Here is a 27,125-nt window from a genome sequence, read left to right as displayed (position 1 = left end):
TAAACCAAAACATGGAATGAGAAAAAAAATCCTCATTCATAGTGACAAAATCAGTGAGTTATAATATTGACCTTAGAAAAAGGCCAACAGTACACCATGATATCTACAATTACAAGGTTCAAAGACAATGACAGCAAAATTCACAAGAATTACTATACAAAAGTGACTTAGATTCTTCGTAGCTCAGAGGTCTCAAATATATTGATGACTTCATTTGAATACGCTAAAACTTCCTGTGTTAGAAATCTGAACAACGCTTAAGGGAAACTGAAGCTAATAAAATTGTTCTGTCTGTTCAAAAAGCTCACAGGTCTGACTAATTCCCACATAAAGTGAAGGAAGCGTTAACGCCAAATATCTCACCCTTTTCTAGCTAAAAATTTTGCTCGTCTTTTTTTGAAAGAGGATAGTTTTTGATATTGGGTATTCTCACAAATGATAGATAAAATATCTATTGCCAGGTATATCAATATAAACATACAGGCGCTACCTCTCATCTCCTCTGACTTTTTCAAAGACAGTTTCACTGCCCTTGGTATTAAGACACCTATTTCTTTTCCAAAAAATCAGAAAGAGATAGTTCCTCACTTCGCAGATGTCTGACAAAGCTGATGTACTCGTACTGGTTATCAAAGGATGGCTATCACTAACTGAAATAGTCAAAGTCCTGGAATAGGCAGTGTCGTGAAATGGCAAGTCTCTGCATTTATTACATTTAAATAACATGTCGGTCTTGATCTAAAGATTATCTCTTTAGCGGACCAGGACTTCCATTAGTAATTTTCTTTTACTTGCCTAGTCAGGAGATTACAAGGAATTTAAAAAAATAAAGATTGATTTTTGTTGGAAAGAGTTTTTCTTTATTTTTTTACCCTAAACAGACATGTTATGTTAGGGTGCTGCTACACATAGCAACTGCTTTGCTTAATTCCCTTTGTAATCCATATAGTAATCAGTGTCAAAAGTGATGACCATGAAAATATATAGCTTCTCTTTGCCCTTTAAAAAATGCATCCTACCCTTAAAAAAAAAAATCATATTTTTATCAGATTATAGAGATAACTAGCATATTATTATTCAGGACAAGTGTGTGTGAGATTGTTAGAACTCCTAAGAGATTCTAATTCCTTTCAGCATTTCTTAAACTCTCTTTGCTATTTTTCCACACAGCTTTACATAAAGCAAGTTTAGTCATGTAGCGCCAGTGTGTAATCCCTCTTTGGATAGGGATTTTAAGGCTCAAAACAACAATTAGGAAAACATGCACCTAAGAAATACATGTAGCACAGAAAACCTGTTGGCTAACTCTGACTGATGAACTATTTTCCAGCACTTCAGAATCATAAATATGTTGTTTTATTAAATTATTTCGCCATTGCTGAAAAGAGGAAACGATCTTGTCCCACAAGGTATGACAGCAGTCTCTCTGGTTACACTGGCTACCATTAGAACGGCTATGATGAATTTAAACATCTATCTGATCACTGCACCACTTTTTTCACCATTTGCAAACTGCAAACATCTACTTCAACTACAGTAACAGAGTTTCTGGTTTTTGATAACTATGAACCAGAGAAAGCCGCAGGAGTATAGGGTAACAGTGCTAAACAAATAGTTTGCATTTTATACATCATCTGAGTCTGCTTTTTAAGTAAAAGGAACATTATGTAGCAGTCAATGGCATAGCAACATAAAGACCTTGGTCTTACCCTTTGTTTTCAAGTCGTTTAATACCTTTGATTCCACGGGCAGTATATCGCTCACTAGTTTTATCTCAATATTTCGGGATGCCAGTTCAAGCAATTTTTCAAAAAGACGCTGACCCTGGGAAGAACATTAAAGGAAAGTAGAAGATGTAAGACACAGAATTGTTCAAACAGCATATAAACAAGTTAAAGATGCATGTTAAAACAAAAACATATTGCACGACTGATGACTAAATATGTCCCTAGATATGGTTAAATCTACGCTAAAGGTTAGAAAGTCATCTTTTTCTTGGAGAAATACTGTTTCGAAGGCCAAACATGCCTCTTCTTTTTCCCAGACTGTGCAATACTATTGATGACAGGAGACACACAAAAAAGTGTCCAGTTTTTTAATGCTGCATAAACATATTTTTACATTAACTTTCTTCTAAATAATTACATTCTGTTGAATCAGGATTAAAAGTGCAAGGAAAAGAGTTAATTATGCTTATTCTGTATTGAATGATTTTTTGTAAGTGGTTCTAGCCATAGTACAATACATTTTCAAGTGGTTGCGTGCTCATCTTTAGATGACCTATACCAGGATAGAAAACAATAATGCTATTCCTTTTTACAGTTATTACTTCACTATTTAAGCCTTACTTCTAACAGAGAACAAAAAAATGAAATCTCACACTGAACTAGATACTTGTTAAAACAGAAATCAAGATTTATTTTTTTTTTCACATTTTAAAATCAGTGCGTTTTTCCACATCCAAGACATGAAGAAAAAGCAGACCTTCCAATTGCATAATAAATGTTTAGGTTTTAGATTTAATATTTTAACTTAAAGAAAATGCTTAGTTAGAAGCACCTAACTACACGATATCAAGAATAAAATATCCAATGTACCGCTACTGTGCTGTGTTACTACAACCACAGTTAGAGCCTGGTTTCTTACTGACATTGTAGTTTACAGCAGCAGACACCAGTTACAATTAGTAGTCAAATACTCAAAAACTTTGGGTTTAATTAGCTAACAAAGTGCTGCCCTGCCTACACAGCTCACTTTAGATTCTTTTAATGCTGGATCAAATGTAAAGCTAAAACAAAAAAGCAACGGTCATATCAATTTTCAAACTAACATGTAGAAGATAAAGCTTTCCACAGAACCATGTTAGACAATTCTCTGTACCAACTGTTACTCTAAAAATCTTTAAGGGATCTCTTCTAAAAATGGCCTATGCAAAAGCAGTTTGGGACAATGCAATCCGATATAGCATGGACTATCAAAACACAGACAGAAGCCCTCCTCCCACATCACACCCAGAAGTGGCAGACAGGGGAGAACCACCCTTTGCACTGTAATTGCCTGCACAGATTGACGCTTTGACCCTTGCTGGGACTTAAGCATTAAGCAGTCACAGAAAGTAGCTCTTCACCCTGTCTACGGTACAGACCTATTTTTTTTAATATTCAATTATTTTGAATGTGACAAAACAAGAATACCCATCCTCCTAAAAATAGCTTTCTCAAAATTACAGAGCTGCCAGAAGCTGCAATGGAAACATAGAACTGCTGTTTATGCTTTACTTTCGTAATATATGCCTGCTTGCCTGCTCAAATCCACAGCATAGCTCCCTGTTCATCCTAGGCCTCACAGGAATTTAATATTCAACAAGATACTCACATAATGAAAACATTAGACCACAGCTAACAGAACAGGAAAACAGAAACATGCTTTGCATGAAGCTCCAAATGCTTCTTATACTCAGATTCAGCATTTCTTGAGGTGACTAGGTGGTGCCATATGCAAGAAATAACACCCATGATTTCACGCATACACCCAGAAGCCTGACAGAGTTGCTGTGCAAGTCAAGGAGTGTCCTTCCCTCCTATTCATCATGAAGCTAAAAGGATCCTTAATCCTCACATCAGTGGTTGTGTTGGGTTTTCTTTTTTTTAAGGAGAAGCAGGGCAAATGTTACCAGAAGTAAGAATTAACGAGGTAATAGTGTGGAGGGGATAGATGCTGCATACAGAGTTATGCAGCAGCTCCCCTGTCATCCTGGGGGAGCAGAGAGGCACTGACCAGTATTCCTGGGTGACCTGGTTCCCCCAAGAGGGTCTCTCCCACAATTGCTGCAGACTGGCACTGCTAGACTCCAGCCGAATCTAGGTCCTGCAATCACTGCGCTGCTCTCTGCTGAGTTCCCAGCCCATGCCTTGCCCAGTCCCCCAACTCCCCCTGGGGTGACAGGCTCCTGACGTGCCAGAGCTCAGGCAGCTTTTGGCCCCACTTCTTCTGGGTTCACCAACTGGAGACACCACCAGTTTTGAGTTTAATTAAGTTTTATCTCTGCAAAAAGTGAGCAGGGAAAATTAAGGAATAAAAGGCTTACATGACATTAATTAAATATACATATTTTTTTATATATACATATATATGTAGAAACTGCTATTCAGAAAGTTTCTATGTGTTGATTTAATTTACTGGGCAGAAAGACAAACAGAGACCCATTTTTTTTTTTGTTTGGGTTATCCGTAAAAACTGATTTTGACTAGAAGCATAGTAAAAAGCTGTAGTGTACAAAAATAAACATGGAAAAAGCATTCATAAATTTGATGGAAAGTGATTCGCGTTATCAATGTGAATTAATGCATTAACTGTTCTACTAGAGAAATGCTTAGAAAGTTAACATCCAAAGCTGATAAAATAATTTGTTTCAGGGGATGGTTCTTCACATTTTTTTTCCCCAAGGTAACTATTTTTGGACATTATCGCCACTTCACTTCTACCTGCACAAGATTTTATTTACATATGATTTACAAAAGCTTTGATAAACAAGCCTAGACATTCTGTATTAATTTCAGTTTGGACAAGAAAGAACATGACAGTGTTTCCTGAGTTTTACCTAATCTTAGTATGCCCCGATGTGACCAAGACAGCATCCCTGATGGACCACCTGTCTCCCACTTACAGGCCATGCTGCCAGCTGAATGGCCCACCCTATGGATGAACAGATCACTTGGAGTGCAGCCCTGCATTTCAATAAAGGAAAATACGTCTTTCTTCCCATCAGGGACACCACAAGCTGTGCATTTATAATATCCTTTTTCGTCCAATTATGGTGAAACCTCAAATTGCTAAAACATTTAAGGCATCTTTAAGTAGCGATGGTTAATACTAGGAGTGAACTCACCACAAATGTGTGCTTATACAGGTATACAAAAAACACCACCCAGTGTCAGAACTGGAAAGAATTCCCTCCGTCTCATCTCTCGCTGCATGATCCCTCAGCAGGCATTCATACGCTCACCAAGGCTTAGTCCAGACACAGTAAACAACTATGAAAAATTCACAACTTGTTTTTAAAAATCTGTACGTACTACAGTAAAGTAGGGTACTAGAAATTCTTCCTTCATTGTTAAAGAACCTGGTCTCCTTCTCCATTAATATTAATTTGAAACTCAGTTTCTATACTTTCTGACATGTTTACTTGCAATTTTACTGTTTTGTTCTGTGAAAAGGAAAAAGACAGGACAGAGGTCTGAAGAGTTTTGTCACTGCTGTCAGCACATTTGAAATGCTTCTGTTGAATACAAACCCTCAACGCTGTCATTCAGATTGCGTTCCCTTTGCGAGACAATACCAGGCTGCTGCGCATCTACGTGACAGTGATCAGAATCATCTCTATATACTCAGCTTGTGAGGACTGAGAACCAGTAGCAGCCAAGTGCTACGAAACTGCAGTGTGCTACCTTATACCACGTCTGCATTTTAACAAACAATACTACTAGAAACCTCCCTATGCTGATAAAACATTCTCTTATGTTTTTCACTGGGCTGTGACAAAATAGGATGTAAAAATTAGATATCACATGAACAGACTGACATTCTCATGGTAACTTTAAACTACCATAGATGTGAAACATCAATCCCAACTGTACCTGCCATAGCCACCTGGTGAATTTAAAAAAAAAAAAAGTTATCATTACCAAAAGGCCCTGATATTGCCCCCGAAGTAACTCCTTAGCAATCGCTAGACAGACTGATTTCCCTTGCCTGCTGTTGTCTTTATCAGCATGCATTCCTCATGAAAAATAAAACAGGGGAGATATGAACACAAAAATGCTGTATTTACCAAAGTACTCTAAAATGGAAATATAGTGCTCTTCAGTAATGTAGATTCCTGCAGTTTAGACAATGCTTAGCTTTTTCTTTCCACAGAAATGAAACTGGTTACCTTCCAGAGCTTTCTTCTGGATTTACTCTTTATAATTGTACTAATATTTTTAAAAGTTGTCCTATGATCAAGCCTTTGAGCATATCTATAAAACATCACTAAAAATCATAGCATGCTGGCAGAGACCAATACAGCAAATTAATCAAGGAACCCTAAATTTAATTTCTGCCATTTAATGCAGAACAGAGAAAGTCAAATGCTCTTCTCAAATTCTTCTAGCAAAACAGCTAATGAAAAGGGAGGGAATGTCAATTTTTGAAATTTCAGTCAGAGTTAAAAATTGCTTTCACTTAAAAAACTCTCTTTTTTAAATTTCTTTTCTATGCCTCAGTCTTTACTATCTGCATCGGGGAAACACCACCACCTGAAGAGGAGAGATGTCTGTGTAAAGATGTGCTTGAATACACTGCAATCTCTATAGCTGATTGTAGCCGATTTCTGTGCCATAACTGTAGCAATACAAATAAACCACGATGGTGTTAATTCATATTTGTTAAACTTAAGATTAAACTTGTGAGGAAGGACCTCTTATGAGAGCCATAAAAGGTTACTCTAAATTAAAGATTCTAAACACGAGATGAGCCAGAGGAAATGAATTGTGAAAATCATGAAATTGGCATGATCTTATGTTCACCCCTCCCTTCACTGCAAATGAGTTAAAAATCTATCTTCAAAAATTCTGTTTCCATTGTCCTCTGATATCTCTAAACATCAGATTGCCGCAGGAGAAGTCACACGTTCACACTCTGCAAAAATCTCAAAGCCTCTGTACGACAACTACCCTGCGATCTTGAAAATGCACAAAGATGACATCACTAAGTCACCAAAACACGTGGTTTTCTTTTGGATGAGAAAAACAAGTGCATAAAGCCTACTCAGTATTTTGCCAAAGAAATATTTGTTTACTTGACCACCTAAGCTGTGGAAGTACACACAACACTGTGGCATCACGCATTTGCATTTGAAGACTCCAATTTAACAAGACTCATGAACCCAGGCCGCTGAGCACAGCAGTTGTGACCTGGGCAGCTCAGTCAGCGATGACTGTTTATTTAGCTTTATAACAACAAAACATGGACAGGCAACTGTCAAGGACACTAGGTAACATACCCAAAAACAAAGAGGAAGAAAAATGCAGCAGGAAATTCTGCAGTTTTTTATATATATATATATATGCATGTGCGTATATATGTGTCCAATATACATTTGGACAAAATGGACAATATGTTTACATATGGACATATGTACATTTGGTATATAGATGTATGGGTGAATATTAAATTGCAGAATTTCCTGCTGTATTTTTCTTCAACATGTATATTGGACATATGTGTGTATATATATGCATGCATGCGTGTACGTAACTATTCTATAAACACATATGCAGAGAACATAGCTAAACCTTGTAACTAATTAAGAAAAAGCAGTCTAGCCTACTCAGCTTTTCTCCTTCAAAAATCCATGTCTGTTGAAGTGCTCTTGTAGAGAACCTTGCTTTGCAATATGCCTTGAATATTCATAAAATGGAAATTGCTAGTTATAGAGCAGGATGTGGGTCCATATGGAAAATGGTTATATTCTCAGTTTCTGGTAAAACGAGACTCATAAAGGAACTTATAGGAACGACTAGAACTTACTCACTAAGCACCAAACTACCTGGAAGTTTTCCATCTCACCCACTTACCTTTCATAAATGTTTCACTATTTTGGGACAAATATCCCTGAACTCAAATTGTAAAAATTGAGGACATTCAACTTCAGAAAGTGACTAGATTACAATTATTGAAGCTCCTCTGAAATTTCACATCCATTTTACAAGTGGAGAAAGCAGATGTAACGATACAAGTTTTGTCCCCTCCCTTTCACACACTAAGCTTTGTGCACATTCTCTGGGGCAGCGATTTGCTAAGAAACGCTGCCTCTTGGCAATTTCTTCAGCAATTAGATTGGCCAATAACAGTACAGTGTTTTAGGATGAATAGACAAGCTTGACAGAAAGATCTATCAGCTGTTCAGCCCACACTGCTGCACAAATGAGGAAATGACTGAAATATTAATTGCCTTTAAACAGAAGTAATTACTCACTTTTGTAAGACTACTAGCAGGCAGAAATAGATAACTAGAATAGAATGTTAGGAAAAATGTTTCATTTTTCTGGCTTTAACATGCATTTGAGGATGAAAGAGTAAATCCAGATCTTACATGCCTCTTCTTCCTTTCCCTGCTCTGACATTTGGCAATATCTTACAGTTTTCACTTTGCATGAGAATGGATTTGATGCTTAACTACTGAAATCCCAATTCCAGTTTGCTATTTTTGTCCTCTGTTTGGGATTTGTTAGGCTCTGCTGGTTTTGAAGCAAATGACATGTTGAATTTTTTTCAGACAAAACATTTTTAAAAGATTCATGCACATACCAATTTATGCACAACCTAAAAAACATCTAAGGCACTATCTCTTTGAATTCATCTGCTTGAATGACAGCGCACAGGTTTGAAGTTTCTTAGGCAATAAATTTAAATAAAGCTTAGCTGCATAATTACATTGTGAAAAATCTCAATATTTTGGTAATAAATTTATTCACAAACTATATTCCAATATTTATAAGCATTCTAAAAGGAAGAGTTTGCACTACATTTTCCATTTGGCTGCTCACCTCAGATTTTCCCTCTTTTAAACGGACATGCAGCAGATTTATTCTGAAGAAAAGTTAATGTATGCCATTCAACTAGGCTACAGCCTCTTTCAAAAGCAGAATCCAGTTCATGACTTGAAAACACAGGCTATTTGCAGTGTGATCTTTAGCTGCTCGGAATACCACTCTTTGTCTATCACCTACCAAAGGCATTTTTTAACTGCACAGAATCAAGCGAACTAGTGAGGAAAGCGAAGAGTTTATGACATAGTATAATAGATTCCTTACAGTTACTTGGTTGTATTTTAACCCCATTTCAGTCAGCCGAGCGGTTTCTTTCAGCAAAGAATCCATTTGGTGGAAAAGAGGAGATACTCTCAGCCTATCAATTCTTTGATATCTTAGTTTCACATGTGATACTAAGTGGAAGCCTGCCCTTACCATATTTCTAAGAGGATTGCTCTCAAGAATAAAGTGCTCATTGGCACAGTACCTATTGCTCTTATTGCAGAAGTCTTGAACACCACTCCCTTCCAAGATTAATTTTGAAAAGGTGTAAGAAATCATCTGACACATTGTTCTTTGTAAGTGTAATTCTATCTATTTGGCTGCAGAATTAATCCACATTCTTGCTCTTTTATTTCATCAGTTGCACCAAATTGGAAACATCCATAGATCTGTAAACGTATTTTCTAATTATGGATGTGTTAGTATAGGTACAATTTTGCAGGTTTCTTCAGATTACAATGACATACTTTCCTAAGATGGAAGTGATATGAATATATGTTGGATGTTTTATCTAGTCCAAGTGTGCCACCACTCTCAGAAAACTATTGTACTGGCAGGGAAAATCCCCATAAGAAAACGTTTTTTCAGACTACCCAAACAAATAGGTCTGCTATAGGGAAGGGCTGTACTTCTAAAAAATTAATAGTGAAACAAGAACAGGTTGTTAAAGTCCCACCCTTTTCTTCGACTAGAACATACCTGGCATGCTGATGGATGACTGTGATTGAGGTCCCACTGGGAAGATACTATGTCAACAGACTTTTCAGCCATATTAAGCAAATTCATCCAGCCTTGGAAAAGAGACAAATGGGATGGTGCACTGTCTGAATAGTTGATCCCTTCGGGAATATTTTCCACAAGAGCAACCCTGAGAATAGATAAGGAAAAAATAACCACTTAACAAAAGCACTTCTCTTTATTAAAAAGTTCCAAATCGTAAAGAATGTCACGTTTTGGGCCTGTGGTTCAACATCTGCTCCCAGAGGCTCTCAGCAGTGTGCCACCCTGCAACTTGTTCTGAAGTTGCTGACTGTCATGCTCCACACTTCCCGAAACAATAAAATGCAGAAATGACCTACTGCTAATGCAGCAAAGCCAATTAAGCTTTTGAAGCTCTGCAAAATTAGCTTAAACATGGAAAAGCTTACTTCTTACAACACAGTAAGTGGGAATCAGTCCTTAAGGTAAGGATGGGAAGAATGAAATAATCTCTTCTTACTTTGCCACTCTGATCTTTGCACTTAATTTCTCCTTCTCTCCAATCAATGTGGCAAGATGTGTACTCCCTGTCATTCTCTTAGGCCTGCTTTTACAGCTGACATTTTATTACGTTGCAGTCTCTGTACAGGAATTCTCCCTTTTCAACTGCTCTCAGCTACCTCATTTTTCTTCATTTGTTTACCTGTGTAAGGTTCTAACTGGGATTCAGTGGTAAGAAAAGAAGAATTATACCCTTTTAATTTCCTGTTCTTTTTGGAAGGCTCCTTGATCCTATTGTCTATATTATTCAAAACACTTGCAAATTACATTGCATAAATTCACATGGATCCAAGAAGCTGAACAAACATTGTTGTAAACCAGTAGCTCAAAATATGCTTCTCTGCTTCATGGAAATGATGTGTTCCATTCAACATACCACCTCACCGCTAGATTTCCTTGAATTGCAGCAAGTAAAGCTCCTCTCTACACTCAATGGAGAAATCTTAAAAATAAAGGCAAGTTCAACAAGTTTCCCAATTCTGCCTTTAGGTAAACAGACGGAATTTTCAGCTTATCCAAGTGGCACTTCTGTAAGTGCCCCCAACATCCGCCACTTTTACTATGAATCATGCACACCAGATTTAGGAAAGCCGTAGCTTGGACTTAGAGAATACTCCTTTTCCTTGTATCCAAGCACATCCAGTATCTCCAGGCTGCTTCTGTACTTATTAATAGCATTATTCCCTAAAATCTGACAAACAACATACATATCAGTAAGTTACAATTACTGATAACGTTCTCCACAACATACTTTGAAGACAGTTCTGTTGATTAACATTAAACAATTGCATTACAGTAACAGAGCTGTAACACCAGTGAATTACCTGTAAAAGGTTAAAAACAACTTGATTTTTTGATGTCTTCAAAGTATGCTTTATTCTAAAACATTCTACCTATCTTGTTTAGAAATTTTTCAAAATAACTACTGCCCTAAAAATTTAGTGCCCTTATTGGTCTATTAGCAATGCCATACTTTTTAAAAGAAACTATTTTACTCTAACACTCAAGGTTTTAGACTTATTGCTGCTGCATCTAATCCTGTTACGGAATTTAATAAAACTTTTGTTACATTCCTTGAAAGACTGGTTCTTTTTCAATAGTGAACATTACAAATCCTATGGGGCTCTTAGCAACGGCCACGTTCCTAGAGCTTTTTTATAGAGAGTTGTAGGATGGCCACCTTCAAGGAGCAAGAAATTGAAGCACAGAAGGTAAAGTGATCTCTACAAGGTCATAAAAAAACCCCGCAACAATCCAGTGGCAAAGATGAGAAATGAATGCACTTTTTTCTGACCTCTTCCACCCCCTACCCAATCACACGAAGATACAGGAGAGAGTTATTTTGAATATCCTCCAAAGATATTCTTCATACCAAATGATTATTCAAAAAATAATCTATTGAATGTGGTTCTGATTTAACTAGAATTTCATAGAATCATAGAATGGTTTGGGTTGAAAGGCACCTTAAAGATCATCTAGTTCCAACCCCCCTGCCATGGGCAGGGACATCTCCCACTAGATCAGATTGCTCAGAGCCCCATCCAGCCTGGCCTTAAAAACTTCCAGGGATGGGGCTTCCACCACCTCTCTGGGCAACCTGTTCCAGTGTCTCGCCACCCTTATGGTGAAGAACTTCTTCCTAATCTCCAGTCTGAATCGTCCCATCTCTAGTTTTAATCCATTCCCTCTAGTCCTACCATTACCCAACATCCTAAAAAGTCCCCCATCAGCTTTCTTGTAGGCCCCCTTAAGATACTGGTAGGCCACTATAAGGTCTCCTCAGAGCCTTCTTTTCTCCAGACTGAACAACCCCAGCTTTCTCAGTCTGTCCTCATAGGAGAGGTGCTCCAGCCCTCTGATCATCCTCGTGGCCCTTCTCTGGACACATTCCAGCACATCCATATCTTTCTTGTAGTAGGGGCTCCAGAATTGGACACAATACTCCAGATGGGGTCTCACAAGAGTGGAGCAGAGGGGGAGAATCACCTCCCTTGACCTGCTGGCCACGCTTCTCCTGATGCAGCCCAGGATATGATTGGCTTAACACAAGAGGTGACCAAAATTTCTCAGCATTAGAATATTGCCTGACATACACGGTGCTTTCTGGTTGAACCTATGCAAATGAATATACAGGAGCCCACAAAATAGCTGATAGGATTAAATTTGTCACAGTCACTTCCAGTGGCTTGTTATGGTGTTTCCCATGGGCTGTACTGAACTGCTGTCTCACTGGAAAGCATTTGCTTAACTTCTACTCATTCTATCTTTGTCTTTGGCCAGTAAAGCCTGCCAAAAAGGTAGCACTGTCACAGAGTCACAGAAAGGCTGAGATGATCTGGAAATCACATAGCTCAATCCCCCTTGTCAAAGCAGGTTGCTCAAGACATTGTCCATGCAGGTTTTGAATATTTCCAATATCTCCAAGTCCAAGAAGCTTAGCATATCATATTGGAGATTAGGGCCCTGATCCAGCCAAATGCATACATGCTTGTTTCTGATGCATTGACTTTCCATTATTTAGGTCCAAAGTAGGGGAAAATGCTATATCTATATATCAGAAACCCAGATTCCAGAAGTTCCTGGAAGCTATACCTTAAAGTGTAATGCAGGAAGAGCTGCGGATATGGGTCATTGCTCCATAGATACATTTGGGTACAGATACCATCAAGATATGCAAAAAAGCTGGGCTCTTCCTCCTGTTCCACAGGTTAAAACCATTTACTCATTCAAAGAAAGCAGCAAGGCAAATTTGCTGGACAAAATGAAACTCATCTCCCTTTTAAAAGGTCCCTTGTCAGGGATAAGGTGCCTCGTGGTAAGGAAGTTTGTCTTGACTGTTGGGCTGAACTTGCTCTTCACTAGATCAGCTCCCAACTTTTCAATCTACATACCATTCAGCAGGCTACAGCACTAGCACTAAATAAGGAATGTGACTACACAGCTCCTGCCATTTTATAATTTGAGCTTGATTATGTAACAGAAGCCAAATACAATCCAGTTAGCAAAACTATTATACAGAACAGATATTATCTGATAATATATTTCCTAGTCTTTTGTTTAACCAAATAGTAAGTACTTCATGTTCTTTAGCAGACAAAGACATTTCATCTAGCTAGGGCACTAGTTGAAGCTTTGTTTTCAGAGTTTAAATTTCCCTTTAATAATGAACTGATTCTGCCACCCCCCTCCCCCCCCAAATTCCCCTACCCACTCAAAAACTCAGCACCAAGCTCAGAAGTTAAATAAAAGTCAATCATCAAGTTTCTAAACTAAGTGATCTTGCCTTCATAATCTTCACTTTTCCATCGGCACAACGGCAAAGTTCCAGTGCTTAGTCAAGAAGAGTTTTGTTAAATCTTCTGTGCAAAAGTTTGAGTTTGCAAGCCCCAGTTTCCATCAGTAAAAGCTAAATTTAGCTCTCATTTTTGTTCCAATGTGACCCATAAAGAGGTTTTTAAAGTACAGTATAACAAAAATGTCCAGGAGAGAAAGGTCATTCACAGACCTTAAGAAAGATCAGACATGGTGACATAATTTATTCTGCAAAAACGATATATTAACAAAGCAAAACAGAATGAATGTAGCACGGTGATTAAAACAGACGTGTCCTATGCTCAAAATCATTACCAGATAACCTTACACCTGTTGGATGAGATGTCCTTCCCTTCCCCAATTTCCTGGTGCTCCAAGTATTTCATCTGATTAATGCCAGCATAGGCTAACCTCTTCAGTTATATAGCTAAATATTATCAAACCTACCTCACACCGACTGAGAAACCTGAAAGTAATGCTATACTATTTCTGTGAAGTCAGAGAGAGAGAAAAGGGTCAGAGCTGAGATTCAAGCCCCTCTAAGCTAAAACAGAAATGTCGTAAGCAGTACAATGGTATTTAATGCCTACCAAATAATAGACCTTGACCTCAATAATATGACTCTTCTGAGCTCAGCTATATGACTTGCGTTTAGCAATTGCAAGTAAATTCTGTCCCAGGCTAAGGATTCTTCTTCATCTTTGACAGTTCTTTGGTCAGAAAGTCAGGTTTGTTTCTGACCTCACACCAATTTTTTCGTCTGAAGGAAACAAAGATACTCTTAATTTAGCATCTGGATTAATTAGAGAAGAGAGATGGCTAGGGCAGTGAAAATAGGCAGAGGCTGTAAGTCTGTCTCTTGAATAAACCTGGGGTTATGGCAAAAATTTATAGCTTTGTCTGTTGAACAGTTTATCTGTAATGATTACACAAGTATAAAATGAAAGTTCTTTTGATAGTTCAAACTTCATACTGTATTAAAATGACGAGCTGTAGAACATTATTCATTCCAGTTTGTCTCAATCCAGAGACATACACTAAAGAAAATCCAGGCCATATGCACTTGAGTGTCTTGACAACACCTGAATTTACTCATCAGTAAAGGGAAAAAGCACGATAAGAAAACACTGCAATGATTTGTATGAGACAATGAGGAAATGAAAGATGAGCAAAGGCTATCTTTGTCATAAGGCTGCCGTATTTCAGATAAGGGAGAGAAAAAAAAAAAAAAAAAAAAAAGAGAGAACTGGGAAAGGTACATGGGTCCTATCCCTATACCAGGGTCCTAGTTAAAGATATGCTCTTGTGACCCCTTCTCTCTTCCTTAATCCAGAAGACCTGGAACCACCAATCCCTACCCTGAAGGGCCACAGCTCCTCTTTTATTATAAGCCTAGTCTTAATATCCATTCAAAACCTACCATCTTTCTCGGACCAGTGCTTTCAATTGAGGCTTTCACCATGTCACCTTCAAGCACTTCACACAGTAAAGAAAATATTAAACTGTAGTAATTAGTCTGCAATTAATCACATCTAATTGTTCCAGTATGAGAAGTTAGAAAGCCTGCTAGCTATCATATACCTATGCTGTTGATTTAAATTTTAAATAAAATGTTTGACCCATTAGAGTAATTTCATGACAGAACACAATAGCTAAAAGTAAATGGAGATCAGATGAGACTGTGAACTCAAACTAAGTACTCAAAAGCAGCGAGATTATTAGCATCAAACTGAGAATATCACAAATACTCTAACACTGACAATCTCAACTGGTGAGGCACACGAATGTGCATTTGTATATGTGTATGCACCTGAGTACATGCACACTACAAAAGCTCTTTGCTGACATTTATTTGTCTGCTTTTTGAGTTTTAGTCATGAAGACTTTGATCTCCAGAGAGAAAATCTTGGGATGCTGAATGCTTGGTTTAAGACTATGCTTTGAATTAGATCTGCAGTGAATGCAGATAAGTTCAGATGTATGGTATTATTTTTCTGCAGACAGGCAGCATTGGACTCCAGGTACAGAGCTGTATCTGAACATTTCTGAGTATGTGATAGAGGGGACTAGGGTGATGTTTAATCTGAAAAGCTGCTTTCAGTGCCTCTCTGGCAAATATGTATTTTCAACATGATTCCATGCACTCAATAATAAGACACTGCAACAAGTGTATTAACACATATTATTATAAGAAATCAAACTGTGCTGGAATTTTAGAAGCACACAGCACCAGTCTCTGTTTTGAAGGAAGATTCTTCATCTCTCGATTGTCTTTACATTCAGAATCTGGCAACCAGTCATAAGATATGAGGGCAAAAAGGTAAAAACCCGTTGTATAGGAAGTCCAAATAGATGGTCTAAAACAGATTTCCTAAACTGCCTGTGCTTAGACATGTGAACTGCAACCTAGTGGCATGAAAGGGGAGTGGTTTAACAGGGTTGATGGTGTGCACATAAATGGGACTACAAGACTGTTGTGTTGGAGTGTATAATGAAATAGAGCTATGGCTACAGGGTGCAGCAAAGCAGCAATCCTTCTAGCTGTGCTGCCTCAAGCCAAGGGGGCACATAGTGGTCCTAGGCTTCTGCTCTTCATCACAGCAGTCAGTCAGTGACTCCTCAGTCACACTGCTGGCCCATCCACCTGGGCCAGCGTGAATGCCACCAGGGCACCCTGGCACGAGAAAGGGCCGCATTTTACATGACAAATACAAGTCATGCAGATAATTCGCTAAGTAACACGTAGCTAGAGCTGGTTAAGCTCTCCTGCGACTACTGCAAACAGTTTGATGGATCTCCTAACCAGTAGCCTAAATTCTGTGAATACCATCTGTGACTGGACTCAGAAGACAAAGCCCCCTTCAGCCAAGTGGGTGGCCTGATCCTATTTAACATGCAGCTGCAGGAGGTGGCTGTGGCACAAGAGTGGGAATAAACAGCCCTGCCTACTTCAAGTGCTCACTGAACTCCAACCTTAAGCTCTTCAGCTAATGCCTAAAATTAGAAGTTGCCTTTCAGCTTTCCCCTTCTATGGCTGCCCCTTCTTTACACTTAGTCTCCTTACAATTTTTCTTACCAGTCCACAGAAGCGGTTGAAGTATGCTAACTACATACCAACACATATTTTAAATCCTCACCACTTCGGCCTTTTTATATTTTCCATAATCAACTTGGAGATCACTTTGTTATTGCTGTTCCCACATAACTGCTTTTGTGCCCACTCATCACAATGTCTACGAGCCAAATATAGTGTGCAGGCATGCACAATTCATCCATCAAGCTTGGCAGATTTTAGGTGCCAGATTCTTTGTTGGTAGAATACAAAAAAAATAAGAATTTCAGTCAGCAGTTATGTCAGTGGAACAGTATTGTTTTTTACCAGTTGAGGATTAGACCCAAATCTCTAGGTCTGTAGAATAAATAACTAGGAATATCTCTTCTCTTTGGACTGCCCCATGGATTGTTATGTAAGAAAGATGATTCCCTCCCTCTCAAACCACAAGCTTCAGAAAGAACATACCAACAATAAAATCCTAGTTTCAACTTCCCTCAAGTGACAAGCAACAAAATATTTGTGTTGTAACATACCATAGACACCTAAGTTTCAAAAGAAGGACCCACTATACAAAAAACACAAGTCATCTAAGGTTTAAACATGTGAATGATTTCTAATTAAATGTACTTTAGGTGACAGAATGAAATTTATACAGTTGTATTTCAGATGTAACTTTCAGTTCTCAAAGGCAAAACTGCAGCCAAAAGAGGGAAAGAATTGACCAGATGTTTTACAATGTCACTTCAACCTACTGGGGACAGTATTTCCCTTGCGCCAAAGCAAGTCTGAACCTCAGTCAGAAATTCAGTCTAGCCTGCCATTACCATTTTAATACTGAAACTAAGATAGCAGTCATATAAGGTATCAAATAAAAAAGGAGCATAGAAATGGGAAGGAAAGAAAACCACAAGAAAGAACAAATAGAAAACATTAAAGATCTTAATTTGTTTATACTGACATGACTGATATTTGCTTCAGTTCAAAAAAACATATAAATAAAGTGCAACTTAGCACTGAGCCTTTAAGTAGCCTTATTGATTTTCTTAGGATTTCTCATATGCTTGATGCAAACTTAGGCATTTTCTTGAATTATGCAGGTCAGTCCAGCTCAATACTGATCTTTTCCCCTCCACTATTACATATCCAGGCTCATACCAAAATAATCCTTATCAACTGTCCCTTGCTCCATAAATAGGATGCTGAAATGAAGGCTGTTGATTCCACTGTATAAAACTATTTAGCATCATTAAGATTCAATAACAAATACCTCATAAAGGAAGAAAAAAAATTTAGAATGCAATTGAAGGGGACAGACAAAATATGTGTAAAGACCCTTCTGGAATAAAAATAACCTGTGGTTTTGCTTCAGGTGCTTTGTTTTAGGTTTCTAGCTCTGCTATGTTAAGCCTAAACCATAATATTAGCACACCTGTTGAAAAATACCTAGATAACTTTGATATTTTTAAATTATTTCAAAAGCAAATTAATATAACTGATTATTAAAGTACAGTCATAATTAAGCAAAATAAAGCTGAGAACTAGCAATCACTAACAGGTATCATCAGCTGAGACCCTGAAATTTCTCTCTACCAGGTAGAATTAACATCATAAGAATGCAGTGGACCAAAGAAATCTTTGATTTACTGAATTGACTTTAATTGACGGTTAATTTATTGAACAGATAGGATGTGCAGTTTGGTCCTCTAGACTTCACTCTGGCATGTCTCAACAATTCAGCAAAGAAGGTATTTTACAGGTCCTGAACATACTAATTCTTCCAGAATTAAATGGAAACAATGAGTGTAAACAAGATGAAAACATTTTACTGTAGCTTTCTGCTTCACAATCCTACAACAAAGCCCAGTATAGTCAACAGTACCTAATTTCTCAGAACGATTTCTCCTCCTTTTTATACTTTCTGCATCCATTTATATGCCTACAGACAAAACAGATAAAAACCTAATATGTCAGAACAGATACATGTTTCATGGAAAAATTATTGGAATAATTTTAAATATATCATGGTTTCTGAACAGGAAGTTAATTAACACCAGATAAGGAAAAACACAGTACCAAGCTGAGCAGCCAAGCCATCAAACCAGAAACAAGCATACCTACATTTAATAAGGGCAAGTGTATAAACATAATAAAATTAAAATCTATATGATAAAGGTCTTATGCTACTCCTCATTTCAATTTTGTATATGAATTTGGCCCATGAAGAGAAAAGAACCACACTTAATACAAGAAATTATCAGTAGATTAACCACAGACTTAATTAAGGCTGGCTTGACCAGAAAACCAATACACTATTCCCAATGAAAATCCTATGCATTATAGGATATGCATTATATCTCATTAGAGATTGCCAGAATGAAGAATCACTTATGTCATACTGAATCCTAGGGAAGGCAGACAACCCTCTGCGAAGTGGACATAAAAGCCTCACAAAAGTATCAAAACTGAACTGCATTCAGTTTTGGGTCCCTTGCTACAAGAGGGACATTGAGGTGTTGGAGCGTGTCCAGAGAAGGGCTAGAAAGCTGGTGAGGGGTCTGGAGGACAAACCTTATGAAGAATGACTGAGGGAGCTGGGGTTGTTTAGCCTGGAGAAGAGGAGACTGAGGGGAGACCTTATCACCCTCTACAACTACCTGAAAGGAGGTTGTAGAGAGATGGGGGCTGACCTCTTCTCCCTGGTGACAAGTGATAGGACGAGAGGAAACGGGTTCAAGTTATGTCAGGGGAGGTTTAGATTGGATATTAGGAAACATTTTTTCACTGAAAGGGTTATTAAACATTGGAATAGGCTGCCCAGGGAGGTGGTGGACTCACCATCCCTGGAGATGTTTAAAAAAAGGGTAGATGGGGCACTTAGGGACATGGTTTAGAAGTGGTTTTTGTCAGGGTAGGTTAAAGGTTGGACTTGGATGATCTTAAAGGTCCCTTCCAACCTCAGGAATTCTATGATTCTATCAGGAAGAACATCACTGCAGAAAGGGAATAAGTAGCTCCAATTGGCATTCCAGCAAACAAAACAGTATCATCAAATGATTCAGGTTGGAAGGTACCCCTGGAGGTCATCTAGTCTAACCTCCTGCTCAAAAATGGTCCACTTAGATCAGGTTGCTGATTTGCACTTTGTCTGGTAAAGTGTGGCACTTTTCCAAATATGGAGATTACACAACCCTCTCTGGGTCCCTGTGTTGATATTTGACGACTCTCACAATGAAAAAAAAAAATCAAAACCAACCCATGCACTTGGAATTTCCTGTGCTGCAATTTGTATCTGTTGCCTCTTGTCCTATCACTGTGCACCCTCCAGAAGACTCTGGTTCTGTTATCTATAACGACCCATAAAGTACTTGTAGACAGCACTAAGATCTCTCCTTCTCTTCTCCAGGCTGAACAGTTCTCTCAGCCTCTGCTTGTACTTCATGCACTCGAGTCCCCTAACCATTCTAGTGACCCTTCACTAGATATGTTTTAGTGTGTCAGTATCTTTCTGGTTGGTATTGGAGGACCCAGAACTGGACACAGTACCCCAAATGTAGTCTCAGAGGCGCTGAACAGATGGGAAGAATAATTTCCCTCACCCTGATGGCTACATTCTTGCTGATGAAGCCCAGCATGCAGCTGCCCTCCTCTGATTCACATTCAAGCTTGTTGTCTATACATGTCTAAAACTTGAAGTCAAACCTACAGGCTGGGATTTTTTTCTTTTAAGTTGAGGATCTGTTAACTTACAAGCACTACCTGGGAAATCATAAAACTTCAAGTAACCTATCCCAAAGAGACCAGGCTTTCATGACAACAGATGAAAAGAAATTTACTTGCCTTAATCATCCATTATAATAACCAAATTAAAAAAAAAAAAAAAGGCTATACAGATGGGATGTGGAAAACTCACTTGCTACAGTGAATGAGATATATAGAAATGATTAATAATTATAGAACAAAAACAACTGTAAGACAAGAAAGGTAGATACATAAAACAAACAGTAAAGGTTATTTCAAGGAAACTTCAATAGGAACCCTAACTAGTAAAGCAAAAATACTCCTTAATGTACTCCAGTTCAGCAGCTTTGCTTATAAAAAGAGTTTGGCCATTTGCAGCTAGAAACCTCTACATAAAAATAGGTTTAAGGACAGAGAAACACAAAATATTCTATTATCTTAACTTATGCAAAGTGATTGGATATGAAGTCATCTTATTTTGATCCAAAAAAAAGGAAAAAAAAGTTCATTGGTTACTCATTACTCAGGCTATTTCTTTTCCCTATGTAAAAAAATCAAAATTATTTCATTTTCCCATCTCCAGTATTTTCTGTACCTATACTTTGTCAGTTAACATATCTAAAGGTAAGTTGATTGAGGCTGCCTGCAGTACCCATATAGGCTGTACTACCACTTATTCTTTTCTTATTCTGTTTCTAATATTTATCACGAACTATGTTCTACAGCACCTTACAGTAAATAATTTACACAGGCTCACTAAAAGAATAAGGATTGACAGGTCTACATTGCTGAAATTTTATTTTCCCACTGCAGGATAGAAACATCCGATAAAAACTCAGCAATATTTTGAGATAAGAATTGCTTTGCTCCATGCCCATCTTCTCCAGAGCGCCACCCACTCTAGCAGAATTCCTCTGGTGGCTCTTTTAGAGATATAACAAAAGGTTATTACATCTAGCTTCCTTACAATTTCAAGATTAAGTTCTTTAGGGTACAGAATGGTCATCTCATGGTTTTGTGCAGCTAACATATCGTGGACAACAATATATTACATACCATATAAGGACTGTGTAAAGATAGACAGATTCAAGGACAGATAGAACCAACAGGCTACAACTGGATTAATTTATTGTTCCTAACCCTTACTAGTAGAAACACCTGGACCCTCAACCAATAACCTAGAATTCAGAGCAGATAACCCCCAACTTATCACAAAATCTTTCAAAACCGCTTCTCTGGTCTACCATTACAGGAGGAAGATGATGTTTTGAAAAGAGGATATTGATCTGAAGATTTCACATCTCTTCTGTTCCCAACACCAGAGAAACCTCAGGGATGAGAAGGAGCAGAAGAGTTTGTTTCTGTGAACTGGTACTTTGGGTACAACTCATTATAAATGTTGTAAAACAATCTCTCCTGAAAGACTCCTATGACCTCTTTGTAATGAAACTATGCCTATCAATGGAGATGCTATGGCAGGAGAAGAGTCTTCAAAGGTATGTCTCTGTTCCTTGGCCCTAGTGATTCCCTATAAATAACACAAGCAATTGATGAGCTGCACTGCATCTTCAAAACAAAGCTCCCATTACTGATGCTCCAAAGACAGAAATGGGGACAAAGCTACAGAGAACAAGAGACTCTAAAAAAGTTTATAGTAGTGGTGATGGGAGAGGGAAAGGCAGTAACAAAACATCAGCTCTTTGTGTCTCCTATTTATCCACTGGCAAGCAAAGGTTTCTCGCACAATTGATGGGTTTCCACTTGCTTTCACAGGTGCAGGCCAATTGTTTATAGGAACTGTACACTTCCATGGATCCCCATGTGTCCCACACCTGAGGGGGCAGATGGTGGATTGCAGTGAAGCAAAACAAATTAAACACTGACCTCCCTAAAGTGAAAAACAAAATTCCTAACAGTTCAGTTGGCTCTGCCTTAATCATTTTAAATAACATCCAAAAAAGCCTATACATAAGGGATTCTACAGCAGTTCACTTCTCAAATCCATTAACTGTCTGTTTGATCTCATTAATACTCAACTTCAGTTAATTCTGGTCCAGCATTTTTTTTTCTGTCTCATGAGTTTATGCATATAAAAAAAGAATAAATAATTAGTATATAGATTAATCACAAACCTCTTAATTTGCAAGGAATGAAAGTGGCAACTGAACATTTTTAACAGTCAATTTCAAATGGCTATTGATGAGCAAAAGTATTGTAGAAAAAAAAGTCATTGAAGGCTGTTTAATATCAGGGTTATGATCCATTGGACTACCCTCATCAGTGGGCAGACACACAAAGAAAATCTCACATGCTTTGTCTTTACATGGTTGTTCACTCTATGGGCCCTATGGACTTTGCATTGTTTTCTATTCACAGTTTCTCAGCACAAAACATTCCACAAAACGCATAACCAGCCTTGTCCCTCATAAGGTGATAAAGATACTCTTTTGAAAGGGAAGATGCAAAGGAAAGCTTATAGCTCAGCTCTTCTGCGTTCCATCTACTGGTCACTCTACAAAGGCAGGCATGAACGTCCTTGCCTGGCAAGGTTATGAGCTCAGTGGTGTGAGCTCTGCTCGATTCAGTCTGAGCTTATCTCCCAGATCTCTAATTATCCAGAGGAACATTTTAATTTTGAATCCCAAATTTGCTGAAGGACAAGATGGTGAACTCTACTAAAAAGGTAACAGTGTTAGAAACACGGGGTAGGAGACACCTTGACTGGTTGGTGGATTTTTTTTAATGGGGTAGTTTTTTATTTTCAATAGATTTTAAAAAATAATAATCATTTTATGGATTATTTTCTGGACTCAAACTCCCAAATAATGCCTAATTTGTATTTCAGTATACAAGGTGTAATTTGGGATATCTAGCCATGATTTTTCAAAGGAGGCCATTTCCTGTAAAAGTTGCAACAGACAAAGTGAGAAGACAGAATTATCACAAGCCATTTAGAGTTCTCAGTATAATTTTAAAAACAACACGATGCTGATACAACAACATGGGCATATTATCTGGTATTTTCTAATTCTAGTGTAATTAAGTGGTGAAGAACTTCTTGGCCACAGGAGTAACTAAGTGCAAAACCAAGACTGAAAGAATTTCTGCTAATTTAATTAAAATTGTTGTTTCGGACAGATCTTAATCTGGTGCCTGAGGAAGTTTTAACAATATTCCAGTAACTTCTTTTAAAGGATCAAGATCAAGTCTTTGATAAATAGGATTTTCCCTGTTCATCTGAGTACTGAACAGATGAGAAATAAATCATTTACATACTCTTTTGACTAGACAATTTCCATTCTATTAGCCCTCTCTTTATTAAGCTGTTTTCTGACTCAATTCATCACAATTTTTGTGATGAATACTTGTCACTATCTTATTTGCCTTACAATGCATTTCTAAAAGAAGTCTTTCAAGTATGAAGTTAGCATCTCTCTGCCAATTAATGCATTAGCCTTTCCTCTCAAAATATGTTGCAACATAACTTACTTTCCTGGCTTTCCTTAATCCTTCAGGTCTCGGCTGACAGTCCTCCAAATATACATTAAGTCACTGATCCTAATTCGGGAGTTTACGCTGGCATATCCTCAATGCTGTATTACCTAGGTTTAGGGAAGTTCATTCTAGAAATCTATCCTGGACAAAAAAAATGCACTTTACCTGGAGAACAACACAGCCTTTACTGTGATTTAGAGCACACAGAGGTAAACAATTTAAATCATTCTTATTTTATACTCTCTATATTCTTTTCCTACTGTCCAGCTTCAAATGCTAACTGGATGAATAAAACCACTATTTTGTTTGCCACTAGCTCAAATACAATCAGAAAATTAAATTTTTTAAAACAAGCCTGTTTATCACAGCAAGGTTTTTTTACACCTTACAAACATAAATAAAATAAATATCAATCTACACATTGCAGGTCTGGAAAAAAACTAAATGTCTCAGAAACTAGTTTGATCCCTGGAAGAACAAACTGAAAGTGAATATGAAATTCAGAAGAGTTCAAATGTCTATTCAAGAGCATAAAAGGAAAACAAAACTACAGAATGATAAACTCTGACAGAGGTACCAAAAGAAAAAGCAGGGCAAGTAGGACAGAGCTAAGACAAGCGCCCCCCTACCCTTCAACCCCCCAACCCAAACAGGCAAAAGCAAACAATGCATGAGGCCAGAGGTGTGTTTCCCAATTGCCTTTGTACATTCAAGCTTTCAAGTTTAGGGTAGACCTTTTAGATACAGACCCTTGGAAATGAGTTTGGCTTATTCCTGTTATTCCCTTCTCTGCAGTGTCAACATACACAAGCTGAAAGCAGAGAAATATGAGATGCAGACTCAAGATAACAGTACAGTGAACAGCTTGATACAGCGGGGTACATTTTGTCTAAAAACGGCTTTAAAAAACAAACAGCACTCTTTCAACAGCAAATAGACTTCAGGAAAAAAAACCCAAACTAATGGTCTTAAATGGCACAAAAGTCATCTCGTGTCTTCTAGACACAACTGCCTATCATTCATAGGACAGGACCTTAACAGCCTTGCAGATGTACTGAACATCCCTAAACTTCCTCAAATTCTCAGTAAGTAAACCCATAATGATACCCCAAAACGGAAGAGCACATCTGCGTTGTAGCAAACAAAAGACTTATATAATACTATACAACCTCAGAATAAACACAATAAACCAGTTTAGAGACAATTTAAAATTAATTTTATTGTATATATAATTTATTACTAGTCTGCCAATATTAAAAGGAATAGCTAGAGCAAGATTTTATATAATAAAATAAATTCCAAATATTGTTTAGTGCATTGTTTGATTTTTATTTTTTTTTAAATAAAAAGAATAATTTAAGTAACAGAAGTCATGTGCAGTGCTGGTGGCAAATTAAAATGAAAGGAAAAAAAATTAAAAAGTGTTTTCATTCCCTTTTTTTCATTTATTTTGCTTTTACATTTTAATAGATTCTTCCCCAATCCCAATATGAAATAGTAGTTTTCAGTATCAACCGCAACGTCATAATACTATTTTACAGTTGTGCACTCTATGTATTCTTCTAGATGGTCCTTCTTCTTTATCTCATTCATTATTGCCGAATTTTGATTAGGCATTTAATAATTGCATTAATAATATAACTTTGAGAGTGTTGGTGGAAAAAGTCATACATTTGTTATTTAAAATAACAATGTAACTTTCACGTATTATAATTTAGAGGTAAATTCAAGTCAAGTTTGCAGTCCTAGAGCCTGTGACCTGGAATACATGAGAATCACATCTCTAGCGTAAATCCACGGTAAAACATGTCAACATGAAATGTTTACCCATTATTATATTCCTTCACTTCAGTTACTGAAAACAAGAAGCAATAGCCATAGAACTTATAATTATAGCATAGTTATAAAATATATCAGTGAGGCATAACACAATGTTCTCATGAAATAAAAATTCTGCTTTAAAGCATATGAAAAAAATGCACTACTGTCTTCTCCTCAGCACATAAACAGACTGCCTGATGAGGGTGGGACTGTTCATGAAAATCAAAAACTTTCTGTGATTGCAAGCTGTCTATTATAAGTCAAATAATTAAAAGACAACAAACAGCTAAAATTAAGATTAGAACAATAAAGGCACTTGCTGTAAAAAAAAAAAATATAAATCATATTCAATTTTAAAATAAAAAAACCCACTAAGAATCTTTGTTGACATAATAATATATACTGAACTAAGAATCTTTGTTGACATAATAATATATACTGAACACTGCCTCACCCGCCCACCCCTTGAAACAAGCAGCTCTAAACAAGTTACGGAATGGGGATTTTTTTTTTTTTTTTTCAGTTTTCACATAGTTTAATTCTGTAGTTGGTGAGATGTCAAGACTGTATTGGGCTGCACTTGGTTGGCTGACTGACCTGGGTTTTTCAGTGCCTTCCCTTCCAAATATTCCACAGGGAAATAAACTTTTTTTTAAAAGTAAACAAATTGGTGTAGGTAGAAGACATCATCTATTCTACCAAAATCCATCAAAGCCCCAAACCCAGAAACCACATGCTCAAAGTGCTTTCTTGTACAAACTCCAGGAACTGACTAGTTGAATTTAACACGTTAACTCTTCAAACAACCAAAACATTTGGTTATGCAGGGGTCTTACACTAATTTGAAAGTAATTTGTGAGGTAAACTCTCTCTCCAAATGAGTGAGACCAAGCTATCACCAGGTGATCAAGTGAAAACTCAAGTGTTTCCATATTGTCTTGTAGCACTATTTTCAGCTTTCAACGCAGTAGTGACTGCACTAAATCTTATTCAAACACTGTAATTCCTGCTGCAAAGAGGTAGCAATACTTCAACAGAGAGACTCAGAGACAAGAAATCGGCACCTAGAGGCTGCAGATGGCCCCGACTCTTTGCTGGTCCAAACAGCGATCACAGGTCTTTCGTCCAGCTACAGCTGCACTCCCCTCCTGCCTATGGCACACTACAGAGGAGAGCTTTGAGAAGCACTTTAAGAAAGAAATGACAATAGTTTTACAAATAAGCAAAATCCTTTGGAGTAAAATTAAAAGGCCCAAGATGGACATAAAAAATGCTGATTGTTTCACTTAGTAACGTGATAGAAAATTCAGTTACTCCATCACGATGCTCTGCTCTTGTTGATTACTATCCTTTCCTCTTACATCCTGTACGGGGCCAACACCACACCAAGCCAGAGTGGGGTGGGCAGTGCTTTGCCTTTAAAACAGTTAACTTGCAGCTGCTTAACCAACAGAAAACAGCCTTCATGGATTTAAACAATAAAAAACCCTGCTGGAAATACACTCCTCAGAAAATAAGCAAAGATCCTTTCTTTAACTTTTCCTCTTTCTAATGTAGGGATGGGCAATTTTCATTTGCACTACATCTCA

General features: G+C 37.6%; 1 protein-coding gene across 7 annotated transcripts in view; it reads right to left on the bottom strand.

The window, feature by feature from the left end:
• The window catches only part of PLD5 (phospholipase D family member 5), a 185,297-nt gene that overhangs the window by 62,393 nt on the left and 95,779 nt on the right, over positions 1-27,125 (bottom strand). For all 7 annotated transcript variants that reach the window (XM_074579990.1, XM_074579992.1, XM_074579987.1 and 4 more), the window contains 2 exons: positions 9,555-9,723; positions 1,710-1,824 (listed from right to left, as the gene is read on the bottom strand). In XM_074579990.1, coding sequence (XP_074436091.1) covers positions 1,710-1,824; positions 9,555-9,723 — 284 coding nt within the window. The remainder of the gene's footprint in view (positions 1-1,709; positions 1,825-9,554; positions 9,724-27,125) is intronic.

The sequence above is a fragment of the Larus michahellis genome, chromosome 3, assembly GCF_964199755.1.
Source record: "Larus michahellis chromosome 3, bLarMic1.1, whole genome shotgun sequence".
Lineage (NCBI taxonomy): Eukaryota > Metazoa > Chordata > Aves > Charadriiformes > Laridae > Larus > Larus michahellis.
Note: the sequence above shows the minus strand (reverse complement) of the source record. Positions and strands in the feature narration are given on the sequence as shown.